General features: G+C 53.6%; 1 protein-coding gene across 2 annotated transcripts; it reads right to left on the bottom strand.

The window, feature by feature from the left end:
- Positions 1-503: 503 nt before the first annotated feature.
- FBXL19 (F-box and leucine rich repeat protein 19) lies at positions 504-22,030 on the bottom strand. Of its 2 annotated transcripts, none has more exons than XM_068968653.1 (11): positions 21,989-22,030; positions 19,201-19,401; positions 17,687-17,830; positions 17,478-17,564; positions 17,166-17,384; positions 16,647-16,679; positions 14,870-15,381; positions 6,477-6,640; positions 6,217-6,378; positions 1,041-1,259; positions 504-933 (listed from the first exon to the last, which is right to left on the bottom strand). In XM_068968653.1, the coding sequence occupies exons 1-11, from the start codon at positions 22,028-22,030 to the stop codon at positions 755-757; spliced, it is 1,962 nt and encodes a 653-aa protein (XP_068824754.1). In that variant the 3' UTR covers positions 504-754. The 2 variants fall into 2 exon arrangements, with proteins under 2 accessions (XP_068824754.1, XP_068824755.1); XM_068968654.1 differs by lacking the exon at positions 21,989-22,030 and adding an exon at positions 20,380-20,391 and having other exon boundaries at positions 16,518-16,679.
- Positions 22,031-26,895: the final 4,865 nt, after the last annotated feature.

A 26,895-nucleotide genomic window follows, 5' to 3' on the forward strand; every position in this document is an offset into this window, starting at 1 on the left:
CCCAGGGCGCGCTGAACAGCGGGTAGGCCCGCGGGCCCCACTCCTCAAGATAGCTGCCATTGTCAGTGACGTTCAAGGAGTCAGGACTGGGGAGAAGGAACTGAAATCCGGGGAGGAGGAAGGAGAGGGGTGGCCCGAGAGGCTACTACTGCCCCCCTGCACCTGCTCTTGCCCCCCGCCCCTCACTCAGCCCTGTTGCTTTCCCCTGGTTCCCCGAATCCCCTCATCTCTGACACCTGGATCCCCAATTGCTCCTCTGGTTTCCCTTTTTGGCCCCCCCACCCTACCCCCCCCAACTCCAAGTATCTGGTCTTTGTTCCCTGAACCCCTGATGGTCTGGTCTCTGCCCGCCCCCCACCCCCCAGCCCATCCTCCACCTCCCCCAGCCCCCTGCTCCCAGCATCCTGTGTGCAGATACTCTCCCCATTCGCCCCCCCTCAAACTGCACCTCAACCCCCCTCCCACCAGCCCTTTGGCTCAGCGGCCCCCAGTACCTCTGACCCACTTCCCCCAGGGGATGGACGATGAAGCAGGTCGAAGGGGGAGGGGATGGGAGGAAGAGACCCCCAGAGATATCAGTGCAGGGGGTAGAGAGTGGGGGAGGCTGGCTCGAGTCCCTGGGCAGGAACCCCAAGTCGTAAAACTCAGGAATACCAAGTCATGAGGGGGGTGACCTGGCCTCCTGGCAGGGGTGAAATGAAGGCCTGAGGTCCAGGCTCCTGATGAGTCCTGGGGGAGGGTGGGGGGCACCCAACTAGCTGTCCTTGAGAAGCAGCTTCTCTTCTGGACAGCGGAAGGGGCCAGGGGGCCCGGCGGCTGCCAGCCGGGCACAAGCTTCCGGGGAGAGCTGGCGGCAGGAGCGCAGGTCGAGTCGGCGGAGGCGCGGGCAGCGGCGGAACAGCGGGAGGCAGTGGTCCGTGAGGCGGTGACAACCTGAGGGTGGGGCGACGGCAGCTGAGACCAGAAGGTGAGCAAGGGGTCCACCCGGATCACAGGGCCCAGGAGGCTGGAAGGATGGAGAGATAAGGGACGGCGCTTACCGGCGAGATTGAGGTGCACCAGGGTCTCTCGGAGCGGGGAGGTGGGGGCCGTGAGAAGGTGGACACTGGGATCCCCAACGTGGGCGCAGTGGCTCAGGTCCAGGGCGCTCAACTGGGGTGCGTGGCGCAGCAGGAGCCGCAAGGAGGCGTCCGTCAGCTCTAGGCCGGCCAGGCGCAGCTCTGCTACCCCCTGCAGCCGTCCTCGGCTCTCCGTTTGCCCTGTGGTAGGCAGAGAAGAGGTCACCACTGTGGGCCGTTCCCATTCCCGCACCGGCTACGTCTGCACCCTCCTCCCTCACCACCCCCGACCTGCTCCCACTCTAAAGGAACCTCGATTTGCATTTTCTGAGTGGCTCGTGGCTTGCTCTTCTCCCCCAAACCCACACAAGCTGCCATCATTTCATCTGTCCACTGCTCACACTGCCTCCTCGGGGAGGCCTTCCACGATTATGCCATTCGGAACTATAACATTCCACGTGCTCCAAAGCCTTCCCTGCACTTTCTCCTCTTTTTCTCACTGACGTATTTTTCTCTCTCCCACTAGAACAGCAGTCCTCAACCTTTTTTCGCACCAGGGACTGGTTTCATGGAAGACAATTTTTCCATGGACAGGGCTGAGGGAGGGGGGGACGCTTCAGGTGGTAATGGGAGCGACGGGGAGCCATGGGGAGTGACACTGGGGGTTGGGGACCCTTGCACCAGAATGCCACTTCCAGCAAGGCAGGAATTTTTGTGTCTTGATCTATGCACAGGACCTGGGATACAGATGCTTGTCAATATATAGTCACTCATCCAACAAATGACATCCCCAACAGGACGGCCTCCTGTCCCACCTCCTCACTTATCAAAAGAGCAATTCTCACAAGGGAGAAAGGGGGGCGGGGTGACACCCGGAGCTGGGGCTTGACACAGATACACTGCTGACACTATGTATCAAATATGTAAACAACGGGAACCTACTGTACAGCTCATGGAAGCTTCCCTACTTAGTGGTTTCTTGCAGCCTAAATGGGAAGGAAATCCCCAAAAGAGGGGATGTGTATTTGTATACACATAGCTGATTTACTTTGCCGTACAGCAGAAACTAACACCACACTACCACACTGTAGAGCAACTATACTCAGATAAAAATTAATTAAAAAAAAGAGCAATTCTCAAATATATGAGACCACATCCCTCTTCTGCTCAAAACTCTCCAAGGGCACCTCAGAGAAGTCTAATCTAATCGGGAGAACATTTGAGTTCCTACAAGGTCTCACCCCTGTCTCAGCTCCAAATTCCTCTCCCTCCTTCAGAAACACTTGAGCCAAACTCCACAGGGGACCCTGCCCAAGGCCACCTGTGTTTAGTCCCCTGCCTGGCCAGGGTCCCTGGCTTTCCCGTCTGAGCTCAGAGAACTCCCCTTCCTCCATCTCTGGGGTAGAAGAGCTCCCACCCTTCATCTCTGCCCCCAAAGCTTTCCTTTATATTGTATCTACCATGATCCTCCATTTCCATTTTTGTAACTATGCTTGAGCACACACTGTAGGCCAGGTAGCAGCTAAGTGGCAGCCTGCCTCTAGCCCAGTGGCCCTCCAATTAGAGGAGAGAGAAAAAGAAAAACCGAGAGAGAGAGAGACAGAGACTGACTTCTGTATCTCCCTGGGCTGCTGGTTGAAACCAGTTGCTGGCCCCACCCCCAGGCAGCCTAACAAGTTCTCCTAGGACTTCCCTGGAGGTCCAGGTTAAGACTCTGTGCTTCTACTGCATGGGGCATAGATTCAATCTCTGGTTGGGAAACTAAGATCCTGCATGCCACATGGCATGGTTAAAAAAAATCCAGACAAAGGAAAAACCAAGTTCTCCAGCAACGCTGAGCTGCTGGTCCCGAGACCACACTTTAAGAACCAAAGCCTTGGGAGACAAGTTTTCTGATCATCATTCCTGTTTACAGATGAGAACACTCAGGCTTACATCCCCAAGCCTTACATCCTCAAGAGCCAAGACACCAGGCCTTGTGACTCAGAAGTCCTAACTCTTAACCACAATGCTATTGGCTTTCCAGGCCCCAGCCTCACCCAGAAATAAATAAACTAGATCATACGACACCAAGTCAGGGAACTAGCCTGCATGAGTGTTTTATGGATCTGCAAAGTGTTCACATTTTTCTTAATGACTGATGCTACATAAGAGGTGTGTGTTAGTCGCTCACTCCTGTCTGACCCCTACCAGGCTGCTCTGTTCATGGAATTGTCCAGGCAAGAATACTGGAGTAAGTAGCCATTCCCTTCTCCTGACTCAGAGATCAAACTCGGGTCTCCCACATTGCGGGCAGATTCTTTACCATCTGAGCCACCAGGGATGCTACATAAAAGGCCATTTTTATAACGAAATTTTGATATGGAGCTTTTCCCTGAAAAATTATAAGATCTAGCATCACTGGGCTACCCCATTCACCCAACAACGATGCTGAAGCTGGGTGGCAAGGTGGACTCCCTAACATCCTGCACCAAGCTCACCACTTCTGTAACCTGCCAGGCCACCTCTGGGCACCTACTTGGCAAGCTCTGAATTCTCTCCTTTTCTCTCTGAGGAGCTGAGAGCCTGGAGAGGGGATATACCTGCTGATGCCCTCAACCTCAGGCCACAGCTAAAGGCCAACAGAGGAAAGCAGAGGAAAGAGAGGTCTCGTGTGGCTGGGGCAAGACCAGTGGGCTCGAGGATTTCACTGAGGTGGGCCTTCAGGGATTTATTTGAATGAGAAGGAATGGGGAAGGGAAGGGTAGCCAGGCAGAGAACAGCAGGGGCAAAAGCAAGGAAGTAGGAAAACTTGCACTGTTAATCCAGGGATGCCACACGAGGACCGGAAGCCAAGGGGATAGAGGTGGGCGGACAGGACTTCCACGGTGCTCCAGCGGTTAAGAATCCGCCTGCCAATACAGGGGACATGGATTCGATCCCCGGTGCAGAAAGATCCCACATGCCAAGGAGCAACTGAGCCCATGAGCCACGACTGAGCCCAAGCACCAAAACCACTGAAGCCCATGTGCCCTAGAGCCCCTGCTCTGCAAGAGAAGCCACCACAATGAGAAGCCTGTGCATTGCAATAAAGAGTAGCTCCCACTTGCTGCAACTAGAGAAAGCCCGAGTGAAGCCAACAGAGACCCAGTGTAGCCAAGGGGAAAAAAAAAGTGGGTAGAGTCTCAAGGAGCATATTAGGCTTAGGGGGGCCTGGATGGCTCACCTTTGCGAGCTCCTGATAAAGTGGCTTAGAATGAAGTCAATTCAAGCAGGAGAAGATGGAGTTGGTCTGCCAGGCAACTGGCGCATTCTCACCTCACGGAATGCACTGTTTTCAACGCTCAGTCCAGCTCCAGGAAGAGAGGGCCATGGGTGGGTGCTCAGATTTGGCCTGGCCTGTGTGACTTGCAGCTGTCACTCAAGCCCTCTGGGCCTCACCCAGAAATCCTAGTTCCTTCTCTATCCTAGTTCCTTCCCCTTCCAAGACTGCTGTGAGGGGGATGGGTTGGCAAGAAGGGAGCCATGAAAGAGAGCTGCCAAAGCAAGGTGCTGCACTGAGCTGACAGTCTTTGACCTCATGGAGCTTCAGAACCTTGTAGGAGACAGATTTTAACCAAATCATTTCACCACTGTACAATGATATGCTAGAAGGGGACTGCTCTCTGGAAGAGGGACTCTCATCTCAATGGAGGAGGAGACCTCGGAGGGCTTCTAGGAGGAAGTGACATTGACGCTGAGGCCTAGAAAGTGACTGGGTATCAGGCGAAGGAGGATAGAGCATTCTAGGCAAAGAGGAGTGGGCAAAGGCCCTAGGGCTGGAGGAAACTCGGCAAGGAGGCTGAGATGGCTGAAATGTAAGGATAGCATAGGTCAGTGGCCTTATCGACCATGGTAAAATACTGATCTGCATCCAAAGAGCACCAGGGAACAACAAGAAAGAGTGGAGAGCATGGGGTGACATGGACAGACCTGATCTTCTGGGTGGTTCCCCTGGCTTCATCATGGAAAACACACTGGTGGGGACCAGAGAAAATGCTGAGTATCCCAGCTCCTGGCTAGAACTAGACGAAGAGCTCCAGGCCTCAGCACTCCTACCTCACACCTCAATAGGACCCCTAAAGTGACCAGGTTGGTGCTTACCAGACCAGCCCCAGTTCCCAGCATCTCCTCTTTGCCAGCATGGTTCCCAGGCTTCACAAAACTGCTTATTCCTTCACACTCCCTGGGAAAACCCTGTCTCTTTCAGGACTCAATTCAAACAGCACCGCCTTAAGAAGGGCTTTTCTCATCGCCCTCCTTTCCCACCTTCCCACCCCCGCACCGACCACAGCCGTTACCATGTCACGCCCTTCTATTTCTGCATGACTGGGGAATGAGGGTCACTCAGTTTGAGGTCTCCAGGGCCCTACCCAGGGCCGGGCCCAGAGGCCATGTGCCATGAAGCTGACTTTACCTGGTGGCAGGGGCCAGGGACTGAGCTGGGTGAAGAGGTGGCTGGGGTCTGACTCAGGAAATGTAACCACCACCTCCACACAACCGTGCAAGTCAGCTGGCTCCCTCGTTTCTGCTCTGCTCCCCCAGAAAAGTCCTCATCATTTCACTTCAGGGCAAGAGGATCTAGGGGCCAATTCTACTGCTCAATCATATCTTTGCTGGGCCCACACGTGAATTTTAAAAAGAAGCTGAATTACGTGCCATCATTTAAAAACCAGGGTATTTCACAGAAGATCCTTTGTCTGGCTCCTCTTGACAAATGGAACTGACCAGCCACCCCAGGCCTGCATTCTTCCACAGCGGTCCCTCTGCTCCCCTGGGAGAAGTCTCCCCTGATAGGGCCCACCATACCCAGAGATTTCGCTCACAATCTCCTGGCTTCTCCGAGAATTCTGTGTCATCCTCCTGTCCCACACTGCATTTCATCCCCTAATTATCTTCCCCTCTGGAAGTCAGGGGCTACATCTTCCTTATCCCATCCCCTCAGCTCTGATCACAGGGCCCAGCACACAGCAGGAAAGTGAATGAATGAACATGGGCCAAGCAGGGCCTGTCTCCTCAACCTCAAGTTCTATCTGTTCTTCAAATCCTTTAACACCCAGCAAGAGTCGGAAGAGACCGTGGAGGCCTCATCCCCCAGCCTGTCCAACCCCTCCTACAAAGGAGCCAAGAAAGGCCACACCTGGTTTGGTGTCTGGCGGAGGCAGCAGCAGCTCGCGGAGCTGGGAGTCTTTAACATCCTCGATCCAGCGGAGGTCCAGCAGCCGCAGGGCCGGCAGTGGGGCTGAGCCCAGGGCAGAGACAGAGAGCCAGGAGCAGCCAGAGAGCACCAGCTCCTGCAGGCCTGGGGGAAGGGGGAGGTCCCCGGAAACAGGTGCTAGAAGGGCTGTCCCAGGTCTGTTCCCTTCCCTCACCCCACCCCACCTCACCACCTGGCACTACCTTGCAGTCGGTTCAGAAGCCACATCAACTGCTTCTTGGAGACACCTGTCCAGCTGAGGTCCAGGGCTCGAGGCTGGCGGCGAACCACACCACTAAGCATGGGCGGGGTCAGTGACTTCCTCCGGCTCAGGTCCATTCGAGGCCACAGACGCTTGTCGTAGCACCTGTTGGCCACAAGGGGAAGACAGAGACCTCAATCTTCAGCTCAGTCTCAGGGAAGCCACAATCCCCACCCTGGTTCACCCCAGTTCTCTCCTGGTCCATACCAAACAGCAGGGGTTGGAGGAAGCCCCAGGACCCAGGCCAAGAACACTGGGTGTGGGGTTCAACTCCATCACTAATTGGATGTGAGATCTTTGGCAAGCCCATCCCTCTCTCTGGGCCTCAGGCCTTGTTTATAACACAAAAAGTGATAGTCAACAGGTGGGCCTTGCCCACGAGGTGGTTATAAGATCAAATGGGGTTATTACAGTTAGTGGACCTTACAGGGACTTTCCTGGTCTAGTGGTTAAGAATCTGCCTTCCAATGCAGGGGACATGGGTTTGATCCTTGGTTGGGGCACTAAGATCCCACATGCCGTGGGGCAACTAAGCCCATGTACTGCACTAGAGAGCCTGCACGGAGTACCCGGATAAGCTGCATGCTGCAACTACTGAGGCTGTGTGCTCTAGAGCCTGACCATCTAGAGCTCACTGCAAGGCCTCACCCTGCAGTGAAGATCCAGCCCAACCAAAAACAGAAAAAAATCTATAGTCAGGGGGCCTAAAGCTTCCAAAGCATTGTCCCAAAGACAAACACACTCTACACACTGTATCTGATGGAGACCCAAAGAGATCCAGCAGCAGCCCCCATCCTCTGCCTTGGGCTTCTCACCAGTTATGGTGGCTGTGGGTACTTCTCAACCTCTACTAATTTCCGCCCGTGATCCACATCTGCTCATCCTGAGGACCAGCTGCCCAGGGCTGGACTTACTAGTCTGTGATTACTATGAGCCTCCAGCCAGAATGGAGACTTCACAAGGGCAGCCCTGGCTTCTTCCCCTCAGCACCCCCAGTGCTCAGCACCGGGCCAGGTGCATAGTTTACCTGCTGTACATCTGTTGCACAAATGGATAATCCCAAGCTGAATGTGAACCACCCAAAGCTCCCACAGAGCACCCCTACCACACACTCCATTCATGGCTTCCCAGTGATTCAGTCAGTGTTTATGGAAGGCCCAGTAGGTCCCACTTGTTGAAACTACAAAGATGAATGAGGCCTGCATAAAGTGAAATGGGTTGGCCTCCAGCAACTCTGACACCCTTGATGAGACCAGCATGCAGAAAACTGGAGAAGCGCTTCCCAAACTGATGTTACCAAGGAACCCTTCCCCATCTCTGCCAAAGTCATCTACTAATACACTGTAGTACTGGGTTGGCCAAAAAGTTCATTCAGGTTGCCCCACCCCCCACCCCCAAATAAGCTGTTATGGAAAAATCAAACAAATTTTTTTTGGCCAACCCCTTACACTAGAGTTCTCGAGATGCGGTTTGAAAAGTTTCTTTCAGTACAGTAGTTCAAAGCCATGTCAGAAAGTTCCCACTAGGCGAGATGAACTGTATCAGAAGCAGCAGGGGTGGGGAGGGGAACCAGGAAGCTGTCTCTTATCTCTTTCCCAGCCCCGCTTCTGGAGACTTTCCCTTCAGGAAGCCCTGGGCTGGGGCAGAAATGCCCAAACTCCAGTCATTCAGTATCCACTTATCTGCAGAACGTAAATTCATCTTTAAATCAATTCTTAAAACCAGCATTTGCACTGAAAACCAGTATTGTTTCACATAAACACCATAAAAACAGACCAGGATTATTAAATTCTAGCTAGGTGTTGCTATGGCTTTTGGCTGCCATCTAAAGACTATTTTTGTTAAAAGGGAGATAAGTATTAGAAAGGTTGTCAAGTGTTAAAGAATCCGCTGGCCAATGCAGATGTATGAGACGCAGGTTTGATCCCTGGGTCAGGAAGATGCCCTGGAGGAGGAAACAGCAACCCACTCCAAGATTCTTGCCAGGAAAATTCCATGGACAGAGAAGTCTGGTGGACTACAGTCCATAGGGTTCCAAAGAGTGGACACAACTGAGCGTGCACACATCCGAAAGATATAACAGCACCCAATGGAGGAATTTTCTTTTCAAAACTATTAATAATAGAAAGATCAAGCCAAGTTTTTGTGCCACTTGCAAGTCTCAGGCAAACTCCAGAACCCTTGGGTGACATTTTAGGGAAAGCTGGAAACACATACACCAAGGCTTTGATCCAAAAAACTCCACCCTCTGTCCCACCTGCCACTTCCTACCATTTCCCTTCCTCTTCTGGCATTCTAGCCTCCCCCTCTCCTGGTTCCACCCACTCAAACAATAAACACTTGCAAATCTCTCTGATTCTAAACAGGAAAAGGGAAAAAAAAAAAAAAAAAACTACCCACCTTCAATCCAGCTTCTGCCCCTAGGTTCTGTCCCTTTTCTGCTTCCACTCAGTGAAATTCCATTCCATCCAAAATTTCTCTCTGCTCATTCTGACCCAGTCATGAGTTCCAGCTCAACTGTCACCACCAACTTGAAGCCCTCCTGGATTTTATGTGGCTAGTTGGGAACCCTTCCCCCCGAGGGCACACATAGGCCACCAGCTATCTGTATACTGCACTCCACAAGAGCCAGGCCAAACCACCTGCTTACCAACAGACACCTGCTATCTGGTGCCAACCCATTTTGGCACATATTTGTCTTTGATGGAAATGCCAACCAACCCGGATCCCTCAGGGCTCAGCTCCAGTGCTTCCTCTTCCAGGAAGTCTCTCCTGATTTTTCTTGGCTGCAGCTAATTTGTCCCTTTGCCCTTGGATGACCAGAACACTGGGTTTAAATCTCAGAGTGGCAGCCAATAGTCACCGAGGGCCCCCTACTGATACTAAGTGTCGAGACGCTGAACAGTGAGGAAACGGGGGAGGCAGCTGAGTCTTACAGTAACTGGGACAACAAGGGACATGATAAGAGACGGTGAGAAACTGGGTCGGGGACGTTCCTGGGGAGACAATGCCAGACCTGAGACTTGAAGGAAGACAACAGTTGGGGCTTCCCTGGCGGTCCAGTGGTTAGGACTCTGCACTTCCACGGCAGAGAGCACAGGTTTGAAACCTGGTCAGGGAACTAAGATCCTGCGTGCTGCACAGCAGGGGTTAATTCTATTGAGGGAGGAGGAAGGAGATCTGAGTTCAGATAAGGAAGAACCAGTGTCCTGGCCAAGTACACAGAAAAAAAAAACAACAAAAAACCAGGAGAGCTCTGAGAATCTTAGGCAGTAGGAACAAAAGGCAATTCATCATCTCACCGTAACAATGAGGATGACGAAGACAATGACTCTAGCACGAATACCTGAATACCTCATGTTCACCCATGAAAACCCATGTTCACCAAGGGTTTACTACGTTCTACGCATTACACATTTAACCTCTCAACAGCCCTAGGAGGTGAATACTATAATCACCATCTCCTTTTTAGAGGTCAGGAAAATGAGGTCCAGGGAAGTTAGGAGACTGATTTCAAGGTCCCACTTCGATTACATGGTAGCAGAGCCAGGTGGTAGAGCAAGCTGGTCTGGATCGAGAGCTCCAACATGGAGAAGAGTCAGGGGTGAGGCTATGGAGGAGGGCCAGCCCAGGGTAGGGGTGTCTTGGCCAGGAAGGCTAGAAGGCCAGGGTGGATGAACATGGGCACAGAGCTCCGAGGCGCGGAGTGTGAGCGGTAGGGATCGAAGCCCCAGCTCTGCCGCCTCTGTGCTTGGAGTGACCTTAGGCAAGTTACTTGCTCTCTCTGGGCCTCCATTTTCCAAACCATAAAATGGTGTAAAAGCAGCACTGATTTCACAGGTTTGCTGCAAAAATGAAGGGAGAGTAAATTAACTCGTTTCATTTTAATAGTGATTTAAAATAATTAAACGAAAGATGTTTAAAAAAAAAGGGGAGAGACTATGCAGAGGAAGTGTTTAGTGCAGTCACTGTTCTTGTCCAAATGTCCAACAGGACCATGGAAGTTTGTTGTGAGGGTAACAAGGGGCCATAGACAGGTTCTTCCTAGACTAGTGTATGCATGTTCAGTCACTAAGTCGTGTCTGATTCTTTGCGACCCTATGAACCAGGTTCTTCTGTCCATCGAATTTTCCAGGGAAGAATATTGGAGCAGGCTGCCACTTCCTTCTCCTGGGGATATTCCTGATCTAGGGAATCGAACCCACATCTCCTGCACTGGTAGGAACATTCTTTACCACTGAGTCACCTGGGAAGCCCTCTTCCTAGACTAGAGAATGACACTTAGGTAAGAGGTTGGAAGAAGTCCAAGGCCAAGGCATCCATCACCCACGGGACGCTGAGCCTGATGGCCAAATGCCCTACCCCACTCCCTTTCTCCTTGACTCCAGACACCCCTGACCAACTCAACCCACCTCCAAAGTTGAGTCCAAAACCTCCCTCTTGCAGAGGCCCTCGGGGGCCACAGAGCTAGACCAGCCAAAACTGCTACCTGTAAGGACTTCACAGCTTCCCAGGGTCCATCCCAAAGCCACTTCTTCCTTATCAGCTCTCTGGGCTCCTTGCTGGCATTGAGCTCCTTCCATCCATCCATCAGTGTTTAGTCCCAAGTCCAGCTGTCTTGACCAGGCAGTATAGTGCCTTCCTTGCTCATTTCCAGCGAAGTCTCCACCCTCTTCCCTGGGACTCCGGAACTCCCCCAGGCCTTCCCTCCCCCCATGACCCCACCTCCCTCCCCTGACCTGGGCAGATCACTGTGCCTCCCATTTCCAAGAGAAGATGGAAGCCATCCGAAGGGAAAGCCTGCAACTTCCTGCTCTCCCACCTACAAATTTCTATCTAGCTCCACCTTTGCTGCCTCTTTTTCACACTCCAACTCGATTTCCTCACTTTCATTCACTCGACAAGTGTTTTTTCAGTACCTCCTGTATGCCGGGTATCCTATAAACTAGGGACATGGCAGAGAACAAACAGATCAAGTCCAACCTCAATTCCAGGCAACCTGGCTCCAGTGCCCTCCCCTCCACCACAACACAGCAGAAGACAGCCAGGCCTCTTTGGAGTAAAATCCAACTGACACTTCTGGTCCTTGATCTTCCGTGACCTCTCGCCAACACCCACCCCTGTTCCCTCCTCAATCTCTCCTTCGGGACACACTCTGCTCCCAATCCCCTGCAAGTCTCTGGCTGTTCTTTCTCTAACTCGCAAGTACGGACACTGATTTCTGGCCTCTTCCTTGAAGCTGCTATCTATAGGTTAAAAACTCCCCAACTTGGATCTTTCTTTTAAGCAACAGACCTGTGCCTCCAGGTGCTCTCCTGTTAGTGCCTGATGGGCCCAAAGGCCTTTCAGACCAAACCTGGCAAATCTGAGCACTTGGCTTGACCCGGGAACCTGCCCCTGCTAAGTATTCCCAAGCTTGTGCCATGATCTTGCTGCCCATCCAGGCTCATGGACCAGAAACCCAGCTGCATGTCACCCTACTGCCTCCACATCCATTTAGTCACCAAATCCAAGTCATCCTGCTTCCTAAGAAGGTCTCAACTCCTGTCCCTCCTCGTCATCCCCACAGGCCCTGCCTCTGTGCCCAGGCTGACAGAGCCTCTAGACTAGTCCCACTGTGCCCTCTCAGGCCCTTGTTCAGCCCTACCCTCATTCTGCTCATCCAAAACCACCCCTTTGTTGAGCATTTAGCACCCTTTAGTGATGGTGCTAAGCATTTTCCAAGAAGCACCTCATTTCATCCCTACTAGGTATTGATATGAACCCAGACTACAGATAAGAAAACTGAGGCCCTGATAGGTATAGCAATCCACCCATGGCCACTCATCCAAGAAGTACAGCAGTCACAGGTGAGAAACCCATGGGGACTAGACTCCTAAGCCCAAGCAGAAAACCACCATCCAGTCAGCTTCTCTGCTTCGTCCACCTGCAGTCACGAGTCTCCCCTTGAGACAGAAATTGGGTCTTCATCAGTTCTGGGTCCCATGTACCAAGCACAGGGCTGGCCCTGACCAAGAGGCCTTGGCAAACGGTTCCCCAAAGACTACTAGAGGCGGAGGAGGTGATCCCAGCAACTGCTGTAACTACTTGTTTCTATTATGTTGCAGGTTGACTGAAAACTCTTCAAGGGCACAGATTTGAGTTCCCAGAATTTTAAAAGTCTGTGCTTTCAGTAGATATTTGTAGCTGAACCAGTGATAATGATTGCTGTTAAGGCACTAAGAAGTTTCTATTTCCGAGGTACTGTCCTCAATTCTTTATTGTATCAGCTCACAAAAACACTCATGAAGTAAATGCCTTGGTTCCCATTTTAACAGATGAAGAAACTGATGCACAAACTGATGCACAGAGAAGGAACTAGCCTGACAGCATACAGCTCAGCAGTGAAAGATTCAACTAGGGAGGACTGTTCCTGGGGGTCCAGGTTCAAACCCTGGTCAGAGAACTAGATCCCACATGCGCCAGCTAAGAGCTCACAACTAAAATCTGGCAAAGCCAAACAAACCAAAAAAAAGCATTAAAAAAAAAAAAAAGATTCAACTATGGGTAATTTATCTCCAGAGCCTGCCTTCCCCTCCTTGTAGCTCTGTAGCCTCCATAGACCAGCAAGTGTGAACAAGTACACCAGAATCCTAAGGAAAAGGACTGGGGTTTAAGGCCAGCCACTGACTGCACTGTGACTTTGAGTGTCCCTCACACTCTCCCTTCACAGGGCTGTTGGTATGAGGAACATATCAACTAATGTGTACACATCCCAACAGGATGCCCGGGCCACAGGAAGGGTCTGGGGAAAAAACCTGGATTTACTCACTTAATAAAATGTGTTTTGAGCACCTACATTACCCTTTGGGCTTCCCTGGTAGCTCAGACGGGAAAGAATCTGCCTGCAATCCGAGACACAGGGGTTCAGTGGGAAGATCCCCTGGAGAAGGAAATGGCAACCCACTCCAATTTTCTTGCCTGGAGAATTCTATGGACAGGAGCCTGGCAGGCTATACTCCATGGGGTTGGCAAACAGTCGGACACGACTGAGCGACTAACACACATTACCTTTTGTCCTGTGCTGAGAACATGAAGATAAAACAGATACGGTATTTGCCCCAAATACTTACATGGGAACGTGAAAACGAATGAAGGCTTGTCAACATGCAGAAAGCCTCTATGTGCTCTTCTGGGGTGTGGGGGGAGTGTTGGAGGAGTTTGGTGGAGAGGTGGGGGTGGGGGTTGAAAGGGACAGGACCGAAGAGTAAGACCAAGGGTTGGAGAGGCTGACCCACATTCCTATAGAAACAAGACTCAGGAAGCAGTGGGGAGATGGGAGGAGGGTAAGTGGAGGGTGCTGGTGGTGGCTCCAGGCCACAAAGAAGTTCCAAGCATAATCAGGAGGCCCAAATATGGCTGCCACTTGGGGAGCAGGGGCCGCTCAGCAAAGGGCTTTCTGCTTTTTTGGTTGCGCCACATGGCTTGCAGAATGTTAGTTCCCTCACCAGGGATTGAACTCATGGCCTCTGCAGTGGGAAGTGAGGAAGCCCCATAAAGGGCTTCCTTAGGTGTGCATGCATGTGTGCTAAGTTGCTTCAGTCGTGTCCCACTCTCGGCGACCCCACGGACTGTAGCCCACCAGGCTCCTCCGTCCATGGGATTCTCCAGGCAAGAATACTGGAATGGGTTGCCATGCCCTCTTCCAGGGGATCTTCCCCATCCAGGGATCGAACTTGAGTCTCCTGAGGCTCCTGCACTGGCAGGCAGATTCTTTACTGCTAAGGCACCTGGGAGGCCCCTTCTTATGTGTTAGTGGGAGCAATAATAAGACTGTCCTCAGTGTGCTTGCCTGGAGAATCCCAAGGATGGGGGAGCCTGGTGGGCTGCCATCTATGGGGTTGCAGAAGTCGGACACAACTGAAGCGACTTAGCAGCAGCAGCAGAGAGAGGTGAAAAGCAAGTGAGAGGATGCAGGTACAGCAGTCAGCACTATACTTGGCACATATTAAACACTCATAAGTAACAGTTTTAAGGAGAAAGGTTCTAGAGCCAGAAGGACTAGGTTCAAATTCCTGGTTCTACTGTTTCCTCTCCACGTGACCTTGACCTCAGCTTCTGAAAATGAGGATAACAATACCCACCTCACAGAGTTGTTGTGAGGGTTCAGTGAGCAAATCAATCAAAAGCAGCCTGTGCAGTCAATACAGAAGCACCAGCTACAGCATGTACATCCTACAGAAGCACCATCACCACAAGCGCCCGGCCCAGAGAGGCTCAGGGACCTGTTGCAGGTCACCCAGCGAGTGAGGAGCGAGTGGGGCGATGGAACCCAGGCCTGTCCAGGCCACTCACCAGCGGCTCCAAGTCCGGCACACTCGCATGCAAATGCATAGCTCTCGGGGCCCGAGGTGCTGGAAGACACGAAGCCAGGCGGCGCGGGGCAGGGGGTGGTCGGATCCAGCAGCCAAAGGCAGCGTGTCGGGCTCGGGGCTTCGAGGCGGGGGCCGCACCACGTGCCGCTCCAGCTGCGGGGGCCGGGGCGGGGGCGCGGGGCCCAGGGGCCAGCTGAGGAGGGGCCCCCCACTGCCAGGGCGCACAGCCCGCCGCCCCCCGCGGTTCTCCTTCTCGCCCGAGCTGCCCCGGGCTGGCCGTCGCCCATTCCGGGCCTCGCCAGGAGCCTCATCCTCACTCAGCGATGTGCCTGATGAGTCGGAGTCCGAGTCGGAGTCCGAGGAGGACGAGGACGTGTCGGGCACCCGCTCCAGCAGCTGGCACATCCGCTTGAAGCGCTCGAGCTTCTCCCGCTGGGGTGACGGGGAAGGCACCGCCGGGCCCTCAGCAGAGGCCAAAGGCGGCTTTGGTTTCTGGAGGGAGAGACGGAGGCTGTTCTAGGGCCTGGCACCTGCCTTTCCACCCCCCGACCCCCGAGGAGTCACGGGGGGATGAATAGCTGGAGGGACAGTCCTGAGTTCCTGCCCTGTGGGGCCTCAGTCAAGGCATGCTCCTCTCTGGACTTCTCACTTTCCATATCTGTCACAGGAAGGTGCTGATGCAAAGAATTCAAAGACTTATGTGTCTCTATAGCTTATGAGTTTCCAAAAGTAGTGAGGTGTGGAGAACAGTTACAGATCTAGTTTTGCATATTGACCAGGCTATCAATTCTCTCTGTGACCTTGGGAAGCCCCTTTCTCATCATCTACAACACAGAAAGCTGGAGCAAACAACTTCGAGCGTCTCTGCAGTGAGACGGGAGTACCAATGATCATCTGGGCCCGGGCGGAGCCTCCCACCCTCGCTGACTCATGACATCCTCACAGCGCTGCGATGCAGTGGCAGTGGCAACTGGGGCCACTCTTTCCAGATATGAGGAAACATAGGCTCCGAGAGATTATGGAACCTGCCCAAGGTGACAAACTGACAAATGGCAGAGGAAGAATTTGAGCACAGTCAAGCAGACCCTGGCATTTGATGTGTCAGTGCAAAGTGACAGCTGAATGCTAGCATTGCTATGTGACCTTGGACAAGTCTTCAAACCTCTCTGGGCCTTACTTCCCTCAAATCTAGTCCCTTTGCAGTTTACAAAGCTCATTTAATGTCATTAAACAGCTTTGTGGCATAGACTGGATAAGGGAAGTGGTATCATTTCTATTTCACGGATGAGGAAACTGAAGCCCAGAGCAGCTGATAAGTTGCCAAGACCAATCAGCAAGTCAATGGTTGAACAGGGATTTGAACTCAGTTCTTACCCCTTAAAGGTTTGGAAAGATGAGGCAAATGGGTCAAACGATACCCCAAGGGTTCTTGGCAAGTCCACGGCTCTTGTGGCCTGGCCCCAACCCACTCTTCCCCTCTACTCTTCCCAGGGGCCCAATTGCCTACCCATCGTGGCCAAGCGGGCTGGGGTAGGATAAGGTAGGCAGGAAAGGACAGATTTCTGTCTCCAGGATAGAGGGTGGGGCAAAGGAAAGTGGGAAGGGGAGGGAGGAGGTCCCCGGCACACCTCCCAGTTCTCGGGAGGGAGCCCAGGGTGGCAGGACGAGAAAGCCTGGCTCGGATTCAGAACCCTGGGGGGCAGAAGGCCGGGGCCGCCTGGGTCCGATCCTCGGAGGAGGCAGGCGTCTCCACCCACCTTCTTCAGGTGCCTCTCTCGGCCTCCTTTCACCTACCAGGGCAAGAAGGAGACAGGGGGCAAGGGAGAAACGCCATTAACCCCTGGTTGTCCACAAAACTAAGATCTATGCTCACCTCTTAAGACTACAAATCCCAGAAGCCCCCACCTCAGGGAGAACTCTGAGCATGCTCATCGGGTAACCAGTGTCTTGGCTCACTGAGCATGCTCTCATCTCCTCTTTCTTCCCCCTCAGGCCCTTTCCAGCCCCTCCTTCCTCCTCTGCAGCAGCTAATTTGAGCATGCTCTCTCCCTCCTCCTTAAAGCACCCAAAGCTTCCCTGTCCAGCGCCAGTAGCTTCTCACCTGTACCCACACTGAACATGCACCATCCTCCCACCTGAAATTCCAAACTACATCTCCCAACAACCCCTGAGGGTAACCCATGAAGCTGAATGTCCCAGGTTCCCCCCAAAAGCAACAGGACTACAGCTCCCCAAATCCCTTAGGCTGAATCGAGCGAGCATGCTCCCTGGCTCACCTTTTTCCTTGGGGTAGGGGGCTCATTCCCTGCCTCCCTCTCCTTTCTTTTGGGGGGCCCAGGCACATCCTCTGAGGGGGGCCCAGCAGGTAAGGGACCTTTGCGCCTGGGTGGAGGTGGTGGAAGCGGCGGCTCCTCCGTCAGCTTCCATCCACTCCCCAGGCTGGCACCCTCCTCGCCGTTGTCAGCCCTGCGGCGGCCTGGTCCCTCACCTGAATCCTGGGGAGATGGAAGCTGGGGGTGAGGTTCTGCACCAACCCCCGATCTCCCGCCTACCCAGAGCCTGGCACCCTCCCAAGCCCCAGCCTCTACCTTGCTGGTCCGGCCTTCCTGGGTGCAGCGAGGGCACTCCCAGCAGTTGGGGATCTCTGCATTGATGACACCCTCAGCCTTCCCCATCTGTAGACAGAGCCAGGGAGTGGATGTCAGGTGTCAAAAAAACTCAAGAGGCATCCTACCCCAGCTCCTTACTCCCCGAGTCTGAGCCCCACCCCGGCCTCCAGGGTCACCAGGACCATCACCTTCAGGCAGCCAGGGTGGACGATCTCGTTGCAGATTGTACACTCCATGAGGCTCAAACCAAATTTCTCTTCCTCTCCCTCCACTGTGTCCTCCTTCCCAGCCTCCCCACACAAGAGGCATACAGCTGTGTGTGGGAGCACGGGCTGTTGGGTGAAAGGGGGTGTCAGGGATCCCAAAAGCAAACCACAGGAGAAAGACTGTTCTTTCTGGGGACCCTAGTAAGCTGCGAGATAAGGTTTAGAACCTAGGGGGGCAAGCTGGGTCATATCCTGAATTTGTTCCTTTTTGGCAGCATGACCTTGAACTGATTTAACCCCCTTCTGTCTCAGTTTCTCCATCTGTCAAATGGGGCTAGGAAGTTTTTCCTCGCAGGACTGTCATAAAAATGAGACAATCCAGAAAAGGTAGTTGATACACAGTTGACACTGATGATGGCTGCATCTGGATCCAGGTCCTGGGTGACCTGACATAGCTGGCTTTGGAAAAGGAGGGACTATAGGCCCTATAAGACTATAGGCCAAGGTGACAGTAATACTGAGAGAGAGCTGGAGGGAACATGGCGACAGATTGGAGTGAGTCTGAGTTTGCTCAATTAGCTGTACTGGGGTTGCCCTGGAGGCCACAATGAACCTGGTTTTGGCAAGACCCCTGGGAACACTAAGGTTAGCTGACTGATCTTAGGGAAGACAGAGCAGCTATCAGACAATACGACTTTAGGAAAAAAATCAGGGGTAATACTGAGTCATATCAAGAAGCTTGTGAGGCAGGCTCAGGGAAGAAGCAGGTAGGGAAGAAAAGTGAGGCAAGGGTCAGGGGACAAAGGAAAAACAGGGAGGGGCTGTGGGGCAAAGAGACGAACCAGAAAAGGGTGACTGCAGGGAAAAAGGGAGGTGGGGTCACAAGGGGAGCACGGGATGCAGCTGGTCCCAAGGCTACTGGGAAAGGCCCACTCTCGGGAGCCCTGGGAGCACTAAGGATGAGGAAGGCGAGCACAACCCCATGGTTCTTGGATACCTACTGTGTGCTACACCTGGCAGCAGGTACCTTCTTATCCATGCTGTTTGACCTTTACAACTCAACAAAGGAAACATTTCATGGAGGAGGTACCTTGAGGGTCACAGTGATTTGCTCAAGGTCACACAGTGGGTAAGACTAGCTTCAAATCCAAGACCACTCTCACAGGTGAAAAGGAGGCTGAAGAAGGCAAAGACCCATTCCTGGCTCTAGGGAGGGTGTCCAAGGGGGCCCGACCTTTCTGTGGGTCTCTGCCTCTGAAAGTTGGGAAAGGCCTGAAGTAGGGTGTGGGAGGGATTTTTCTGTGGACCCTAACATTGGCCCCAGCTTGAAGCTGAGGACAGAAATGGGCCTGGCAGATATGTGAACCAGCCAGTGAACGAACGAGCGAATCTATGGCAACTTTACATGACCCTCGAAGGAGTCACCCCCAGCCCCCCAGATAGGTGCTGAGGTCAGCTGGGGAAGGGTGCCCCCCTGCAGCAGGAGCAGAACTCACGGCAGTGCACTGCCGCAGCAGGCACGACTGCTTCATGCGCCCGGGCCCCCCGAATTTCTTCATGTCTCGGCAGAAGTGGCAGTCCCCGCACTCAGTTCGCACACAGGCCCGGCAGCGGCGGCAGCGGGTTCGGCGTCGGCGCGCTCCGGCCCCCGGCCCCCGGCTGCTCGACGACATTGGGGGCGTCAGCAACGCCGAGGGCTGTGGGTGGAGGGTGGCAAGCTCAGGGGGGCCCACGGGGACCCTTGCCGGCGAGACTCCTGGCAGCTTTCCCCCACTCCTAGGCAGACAGAGCTTGGCTTCCTACCCAGGGAGACAAGGAACAAGGAGGTGCCCCTCCTGTGAGGGGCCAGGGGAACCCCCCTCCCTCTAGGCAAGGCCAACCTCTTCCTGAAGCAGGGCTCCTCCGGGAGCCCTGAGAACTAGCTTCCTGACCTCAACTCCTACTCTAACACTTCTTCCATACTCCCCCGCGTGACCCAGGGAGGACCAAGGGACACCGAGAGGGACAAGGGCCTTTCCACCGACATACCCACAGTGAAGCTCCCGGGAAAACCAGGGCTCCTTGTCTGTGGAACAACTGAGACAGGTCCCAACTCTTCCCCTGTTCTCCAAATGTGCTCCATCCCCGGCTCTCCCCAAGCTGAAACACTCCAAATTTACCTCCCAGATCCCCACAGATTCCTGACTGCCAACTCTCTCTTTTCTCTCAGAAGCTACTAATACCCAGCTCCTCTTCCCCTAAAGCCTAGATTTCCTCCTCAGATTCAATGGGAACCTGCTCAGCCAATCTAACCCCTAAAGATCCACCGGGCTGCCCAACTTCCCAGCGCCCACAGACCTTCCTTCAGGCGCTGCTTCAGAACCCCTCCGCGGCCCCAAATTTCAACCCTGTTCCCCACAGAGCTCCCTCTGCTCCAACACAGCCTCCTTATGGGTCTCTCAGGTCAACCTGGGCAATCTCCCAGATTCCCTGGGATTCTAGAATCCAGCCTGACATCTCCATAGGACTCAAGATGGGCTCACGTGCACCGCCCCCCGCCTCCCAGCTTCCCAAGCTGCTTTCCATCACTAATTGTCTGGAATCCCTTGGGCTTCTCTTCCCAGGCAAACCAGATCCTCCAAGATCCCACACAGATTCAGCAGGCCTGGAGGCTCTCTTCATATCCAGAGTCTTACCCCAGCTTTCCCCTTTCCAGACCCATCCATGGGGGGAAAGGAGCCCTCCAGCGCTCCAGGGGAGGGGCCTTGGAGGGCTGCAACTGCAGGCGGGGATGGGGGTCCGCAAGGGGAAGCAAGGTCTAGGAAGGAAGGCCAGTTCCGAAGGGTTGAGGGCTAACAGGAAGGAGGGCTGGAAATGAGGAGTTTGGAGCAAAGAGAGGGTGAGGCTGGGGGCGGGCAAGGTAGAGAGAGGCCGGGCTGAGGATGAATGGGACTGGGAGCTGGCCAGGTCTGGGGGTGAGGAGGAGCTGCATGAACCCACCTCACACGTGTCCCGGGAGCCATCTCTCCCTTCTCGGCAGCTCCCGGCGGGTCGGCGGCCATCGGCGGCGGGGGGGCCGGGCGGCGCGGGGCGCGGAACGCTCAGAACGCCGGGGTCCACGGCCCCCCGAGGGCGCTCGGCCCCTCTCTCCGGTGGAGGCCGGGACAGCGACGAGTGGAGATGGGGGGCGCCGGGGGCGAGGCCCTCCCACGGGCTGCGGCGCGGCCCTTCCAGGGGGAGGTCCTGCTCTGGGGGGCTCAGTCCCTCAGTCCCCCCAGGCCAACGGGGGCTCCTCGGGCGCAGAGTGCACAGCTTCTGCCCGGGCCCCACTCAGTCCGGGGGTCCGAGTCCCAGCTCCCCTTCCCCCACCCCGCCCCGCCTCTCCCCAGCGCCCCCGGCCCTTTAACTGGCCTCTTCCCGATGCCCAATGCCCAGGGGTCCAGGGCCAGGCCTGGGACCCCCACCGTTTCCGGGGTGCAAGCCCCGCCCACCGCCGGTTCCCGGGGAGGGGGGGGTCCCTGTAACCTGCCCCCCTCCCCTGGGCCCGCCCCTGGTCTGCGGCCCCCTGCGCTACTGCTACCGGGCGAGCAGAGGGGGATATAGGAAGCTGCTGGGCCCCGCCCCCCCAGCCTGCGCGCGCCCCCGCCCTCTCCCCCTCCCCCCAGCGCGCGACCCTTAGGAGATAGAGATTTAAATAAAATTTGAATAAACCCTCTTGCTCAAGCGGGAGGGTGGAAGGAAAGGATGGAAGGGGACAGGAAAAGGGGGAGGGGGCAATAGGCGTGCCTCAGCCCCCTTGGTCCCCCGGCCCCGCGCTGCTTCGGCCCGGGGCCCTGGCCGCCTCTCTCATCCCTCCTGAGCTCCTTCCTCCTTCCTCCTCTCTTCCCCCTCCCCTCCCCTCCCCTCCCTTCCCTCCTCCTTCCCTCCTCCTCCTCTCTCCTCTTTACTCCCTCCTTCTCCCAGAGGAACCCCGCCCCCTGCCCCCTCCTTCCCCCACCACCGCTACTTTACAGGACTAACGTGCGCGGGGCACGACGGTGGAAGTAGTCCTGCGGACGCTGGTGCTACCTAGGGAACAATAGGATGCTGAGGTCAGCGGGAACTACAAACAAGATGGCGGAGGACGTGCCAAACAGAGAGTGGAGGATGCTGGGAGTTGTAGTCCGGTTGCCCCAAAGATCCAGGTTGCAGAGCGTAGAGCAGTGGGAACGATGACTACAAACAAGATGGCCTTCTGCCCCGGCCCGACCTCCTTACCAGGCACTCACACGCCCTCCTGTCCACAACCCTCCGCGTGTGTGGTACCTGACGGGAGTCGCAGTCCATCTGCTGCCTTCCCGCTGCCATTTCTACTCTTCAGGAACAATGGAAAGGTGAAAAGGAACGAGGACTACAAGCAAGATGGCGGAAGAGGGGCGGACACCTGATTAGTAGTCCATCTTATGAGGTGCGATGGGAATAGTAGTTTCCTAACCTTCTAGAGTTCCTTAAGACTGGCAGGACCAAGACGATAAAGAGACTACCATGAAAATGGCAGGCAACCTAGCCTCTCGCGGTCGCCTCACTCTACCACCTTGGCACCTCTCCCGCCTGTAATATCGAAATTACCCTCCTGTTGGGGCAAAGCTTGACGGGAGTTGCAGTCTTCCTGGCTCCCTTTTATTATCTTCGACCAGACAATGGAAGGGGAAAGGGGCGAGGTCTACCAGCAAAGATGGCCGCTGGAGGAAAGGGGAGACGGTGACCTGGGACTTATAGTTCATGCACTAAGGCTACTCCATGTGGAAACAGGGAAAAGGACTACAAGAAAGATGGCAGCCTAGCACATCCTCTGCGCCAGTGCCTGCTGGGGGACGTAGTCCCTTCCTTAGCTCAACGGAGAAAGGACATGCGCTGCTGAAATGTGCATCTACACCGACAGTACAAATTGAGAGCGGACGGAAACGGAGAGTCTGTTTCCTTCTCTCCTCGCCACCCGCTTCTGACGACCTGCTGGGAAATGCAGTCTCGTGCCTTCACTCGCTAGTGGAGGGGAAGAATTTCTGTCACCAGTGGGGATCAATGCGGATGAGGGAGAGAAGACGTCTGAGAGATTTAGGAATCTGTAACATCCGCCTCCCCGTGTGGTGACGACTTCATTTTTCACGGGAAGGCTCTTAAAGGAAAGCAACAGTAATCAATGTTGTGGCGACAAGGGAGGCGTGGTTCTTGCCGAAAGTACTGTCACGCTGTTGTCCCTTGGAAAGCTCCGGCGCCTCACACCTGACGCTTGTTCCCCCAAACCTCAGAGAATCGGTAGCTTCCAAGTCAGGTGAGCTCCAGGGAAAAGGGTCTGGAGTCTTACAAAATCCCCACCCCTCCTTGGGAAGTCACCAAACCTCGATTTTGCTCCTCTGGAAAAATGGGGATAACGATACCTACCTCGAAGCAGAGTGTTATGACAATGTTCACGAAAAAGCCCACCTTTAGGGCCTGACACAGGGCACGTGTTGGTAGTTCGTTTCTCGAGGGCCCTTCCAGCCCAGCTGTTTTGGGATCCCAGATGTCCGTCATGCTGGAAGGAGTTAGCTCCTGTGAGAAGAAAACTGTGCCAGGCAGTCTACCCCATCTTGAGCCGCACCCCCTCTGCCCCCGCCCCTCATCTGGGTCCTTCGGGGTCCACTACTGATTACTGCTGCTAGGGGGCGCGCATTCTCCTTTGACTGAGGTTCAACAACCTGACCGGATTCCTCAGCCTGAAGTTGTGGGCGCTGCCAATTGCCCAAACAGTCTTGGAGGCACCTCCATTCCCTCGGCGCACCCCCCTACCCCTCCGCGCTAAACACCTCAGCTGCCAAGGCAAACGGGGCTGCTTCCTACCACTGTACCTTCTTACCTGCCTTCTTAACCTTCCTCCTCTGCCTGCAAACCTATTCACTTTCGACCCCTGTGGTTCGAAGGGCCCTGTGGAAGATTTGGGGAGTGTGGTTTTTCTGGCAGGGAATTGAACGCAGGCTGGCTGCTGGGATGTGAAGTCCTAAATTTGCAGGGACTGGCCTCAGGCTCCTTCTAGCTCACAGTGTATTTAGGAAAGACTTGACTCCCGGGAGATTGTTTCCTCTTCCACCTCACTGCTTTAGTTTGGCTTGCATGATTCCCCAGGGATTTTTATGGAGCCAGTCCCTCTACCGATTAGGTTCTTCCCTTCCACCCTTCTCACCACTGCACCCAGTTAATTTCATCTTTCAGGTTTGTGTCCCAAAGAAGCCATCATGTGTGTCATTCCCAGATGAGAGTCATTTGACTCTTCCCCAAGATATAAGCTTCATGAAGAGTCTGTCCCTTATGTGCTTTCAACATCTCATTTGATCCTCCTAAGAATCCTGTTTACCATTTCATTTTATAGATGAGGAAACTGGGAATGACTGAGTGATAAAGCTAGGATTCAGAGCTTCTCCGGGGGGGTCTGTCTAGCAGTAAAGAATTCGCCTGCTAATGTAAGAGACCCGGGTTTGAACCCTGGTCTGGGAAGATCCCACATAATGCAGAGAAACAAAGCCCGAGCGCCACACTACCGAGCCCAGGACCTAGAGCCCGTGATCCCTGCCTATACCAGCTACCCCAGCGAGAAGCCTGCACACCCCACAAAGACTACCCAGCGCCAAAAGTGGAGAAAGCCTGCACGCAGCAATAAAAACCCAGCACAGCCAAAAACAAGTAATACATAAATAAATGGAAAAAGTTTAGAAAGCATTATAGAATTATAAAGAAAAATAATTAGTATCATAACATAATTTTTTTCAAACTGCTAGGATTCCCAAGGCCTCAGAGCCCACCTTCAGAGCGATAGCATCTGCCAGTTGATCATGTCCATCCTCTGTGTGTTAAGTTTGGCACAGCAACCACTCATTTCTTTCGCTTGGAATCCAGCAACACTGAGTCTGCAATCTTTGTTTCCTTGAACAAGAAAGAGCTGGTGCAGAACTGTGGCTGCCCCTTTGGGATAAGACAAGTACTCCTAGATCCACACAGTCTCCATCCAGCTTGCTTCAGTCCTAGAAGAAGCCCTGCTGGCCCCGGCTCATTAACTGAGACCCGAACATAAGCCTACTGAAGGTCAAGGCCATTTCTCACACTCTATAGAGCACCGCAGGACCACATGGTGTGCCTGCACCCCTCGCTGGCTGGATAGAGAGACGGCTGCGTGTGACTGCATACAGGGATGGAGGAGAACTTTTGCTTTTCACTTTGTAACGTGCTCTGCAGTTTGACAGTTTTACCATGAGCAGATATTATTTGTATATACTTAAAACAGCTTTCCCCAGTGGCTCAGCGGTAAAGATTCTGCCTGTAATGCAGGAGACACGGGTTCAACTCCTAGTTGGGGAAGATCTGCTGAAGGAGGGCATGACAACCCACTCCAGTATTGCTGCCTAGAGAATCCAATGGACTGAGGAGCGTGGCAGGCTACAGTCCATACGGTTGCAGAGTTGGACACGACTGAAACGACTGAGCAGGCCTACTTAAAATATGAGTTGCAAATACTATAATCCATCCACATAGACAATAAAATATAAAAACAACAGTCAGAACTTCTCAGCCATAAGTGAACTCTAGGTTTAGAGCATCCACATGTCTCTTTTCATTTGCACAAAAAATTTCTGTCTTCTGTCCACCTTATTTACACATTTTGTCTGAGAACCATCAGAAAGGTGATAGTGGTTCCTACATAAGGGGCTGGGGCTGCAGACCACATTCAGAAACAGGAGCACCATTCACTCTCCAATGGGGAGCTGCTGGAAAGGGATAGAGGGCTCCTGCTGACTCTCAGAACTATCCAAAACCTTGGACTGAGCTCACTGAATTCAGGAGCGGGAGCAGCCCATTGATCTTGACGTTCCTTTTCAGCAGTGGGTACTCTTCTGGAAGATCCAGATCTCTCCTGCATTTGTGTAGAAGGTCATAGCTTCTTTATCAGTCAGAGCAGGTGAAGTTATGCTGCAGAAACAAAGAACACCCAAGTGTGGGTGGCTTACAGCAACTAAGGGCTGTTTCGGGCTCATGCTGTGTGCCTAGTGTTGGTCAGTGGGGAGAGGTCTGCCCATCTAGTACCCAGGGATTAAGGCCAAGGGAAGAGGCTCCATCTGGATAGGAGCGTCCATAATCACCATCCAATCACCGATGGATAGAGGGAGAAGGACTTGGTGAATCATGGCCTGGCTTCTATAGCTTCTGCCCAGAATTGACACAGGACAGTTGTGCTCACAGTGTATTGACTACTCCATAGCCTTCCCTAATTTCAAAGTGGGCAATGACAGGAACTCTTTCCACTTTCTGCCTGGAAGAAAAAGAACTAGAATACCTTTGAGTGCATGCTAAGTCACTTCAGTCATGTCCGACTCTTTGCAACCCTCTGCCTGGTAGCCCGCCAGGCTCCTCTGTCCATGGGATTCTCCAGGCAAAAATGGAGAATGGGTTGCGAAGCCCTCCTCCAGGGGATCTCCCCGACCCAGGATCAAATCCACACCTCTTACATCCCCTGCATTGGTAGTCAGATTCTTGACCACTAGCACTCCCTGGCAATGCCTGTAAACAGCTGTAATCACAAACACAGCTTTCTGTGGCTCCTAGTGGAAGGGACAGCAGTCATGTAGAGGATTATCTGGGCAAGCGCCCACTATAAGACATGCAATGAGGGAGCTCTTTTGTTGGTCACATGGGACACTACACAGAAAGCAGAGAGGAGGGCCTTCCCTGGTGGTCCATTGGTTAAGAATCGGCCTTCCAATGCAGGTGAAGTGGTTTGATTGGTGAACTAAGATCCCACATGCCACAGGGCAAGTACATTTGCACTTCAACTCCCAAGCCCATGTGCTTTAGCTAGAGAGAAGCCCGTGCATTGCAATGAAAGAGCCTGCGGACACACAACTGTGACCCACAACTAAGATCCAAAGCAGACAAATAAATAAAATAAAATAATAATAAAGCAGAGAGGAGATTAATTTACACTGACATATGGTGGGCAAGTGACCAGAAAATGCCTCTGTAAGAGGTTGACAGACACCCCTGCAATTAGTAATCACTGAAAACAAGGCTCCACAAAAGTTGCCAGGGTCTGGTTAATAAAAGTTCCAACGTGGGTGTGGCTTCAAATGGTCACAGAACACTTCAGTAGAGCTCATTGTCCAGTGTCCCTGGAGGGTCTGATGTCAACAGTAGCTGAGTTTCTACTG

This window comes from Capricornis sumatraensis, chromosome 3, assembly GCF_032405125.1.
Source record: "Capricornis sumatraensis isolate serow.1 chromosome 3, serow.2, whole genome shotgun sequence".
NCBI lineage: Eukaryota > Metazoa > Chordata > Mammalia > Artiodactyla > Bovidae > Capricornis > Capricornis sumatraensis.

Bases quoted from the DNA above. Each gene is read 5' to 3' on its own strand.
- FBXL19 (XM_068968654.1), bottom strand. From the start codon at position 19,377: ATGTCGTCGAGCAGCCGGGGGCCGGGGGCCGGAGCGCGCCGACGCCGA. The intron at 17,831-19,200 runs GTGAGTTCTGCT...TTCACCCAACAG, and splicing joins TGCTGCGGCAGTGCACTGCC to CCCGTGCTCCCACACACAGC. The intron at 16,680-17,165 runs GTGAGCCAGGGA...TTGCCCTGGTAG, and splicing joins CCCCTACCCCAAGGAAAAAG to GTGAAAGGAGGCCGAGAGAG.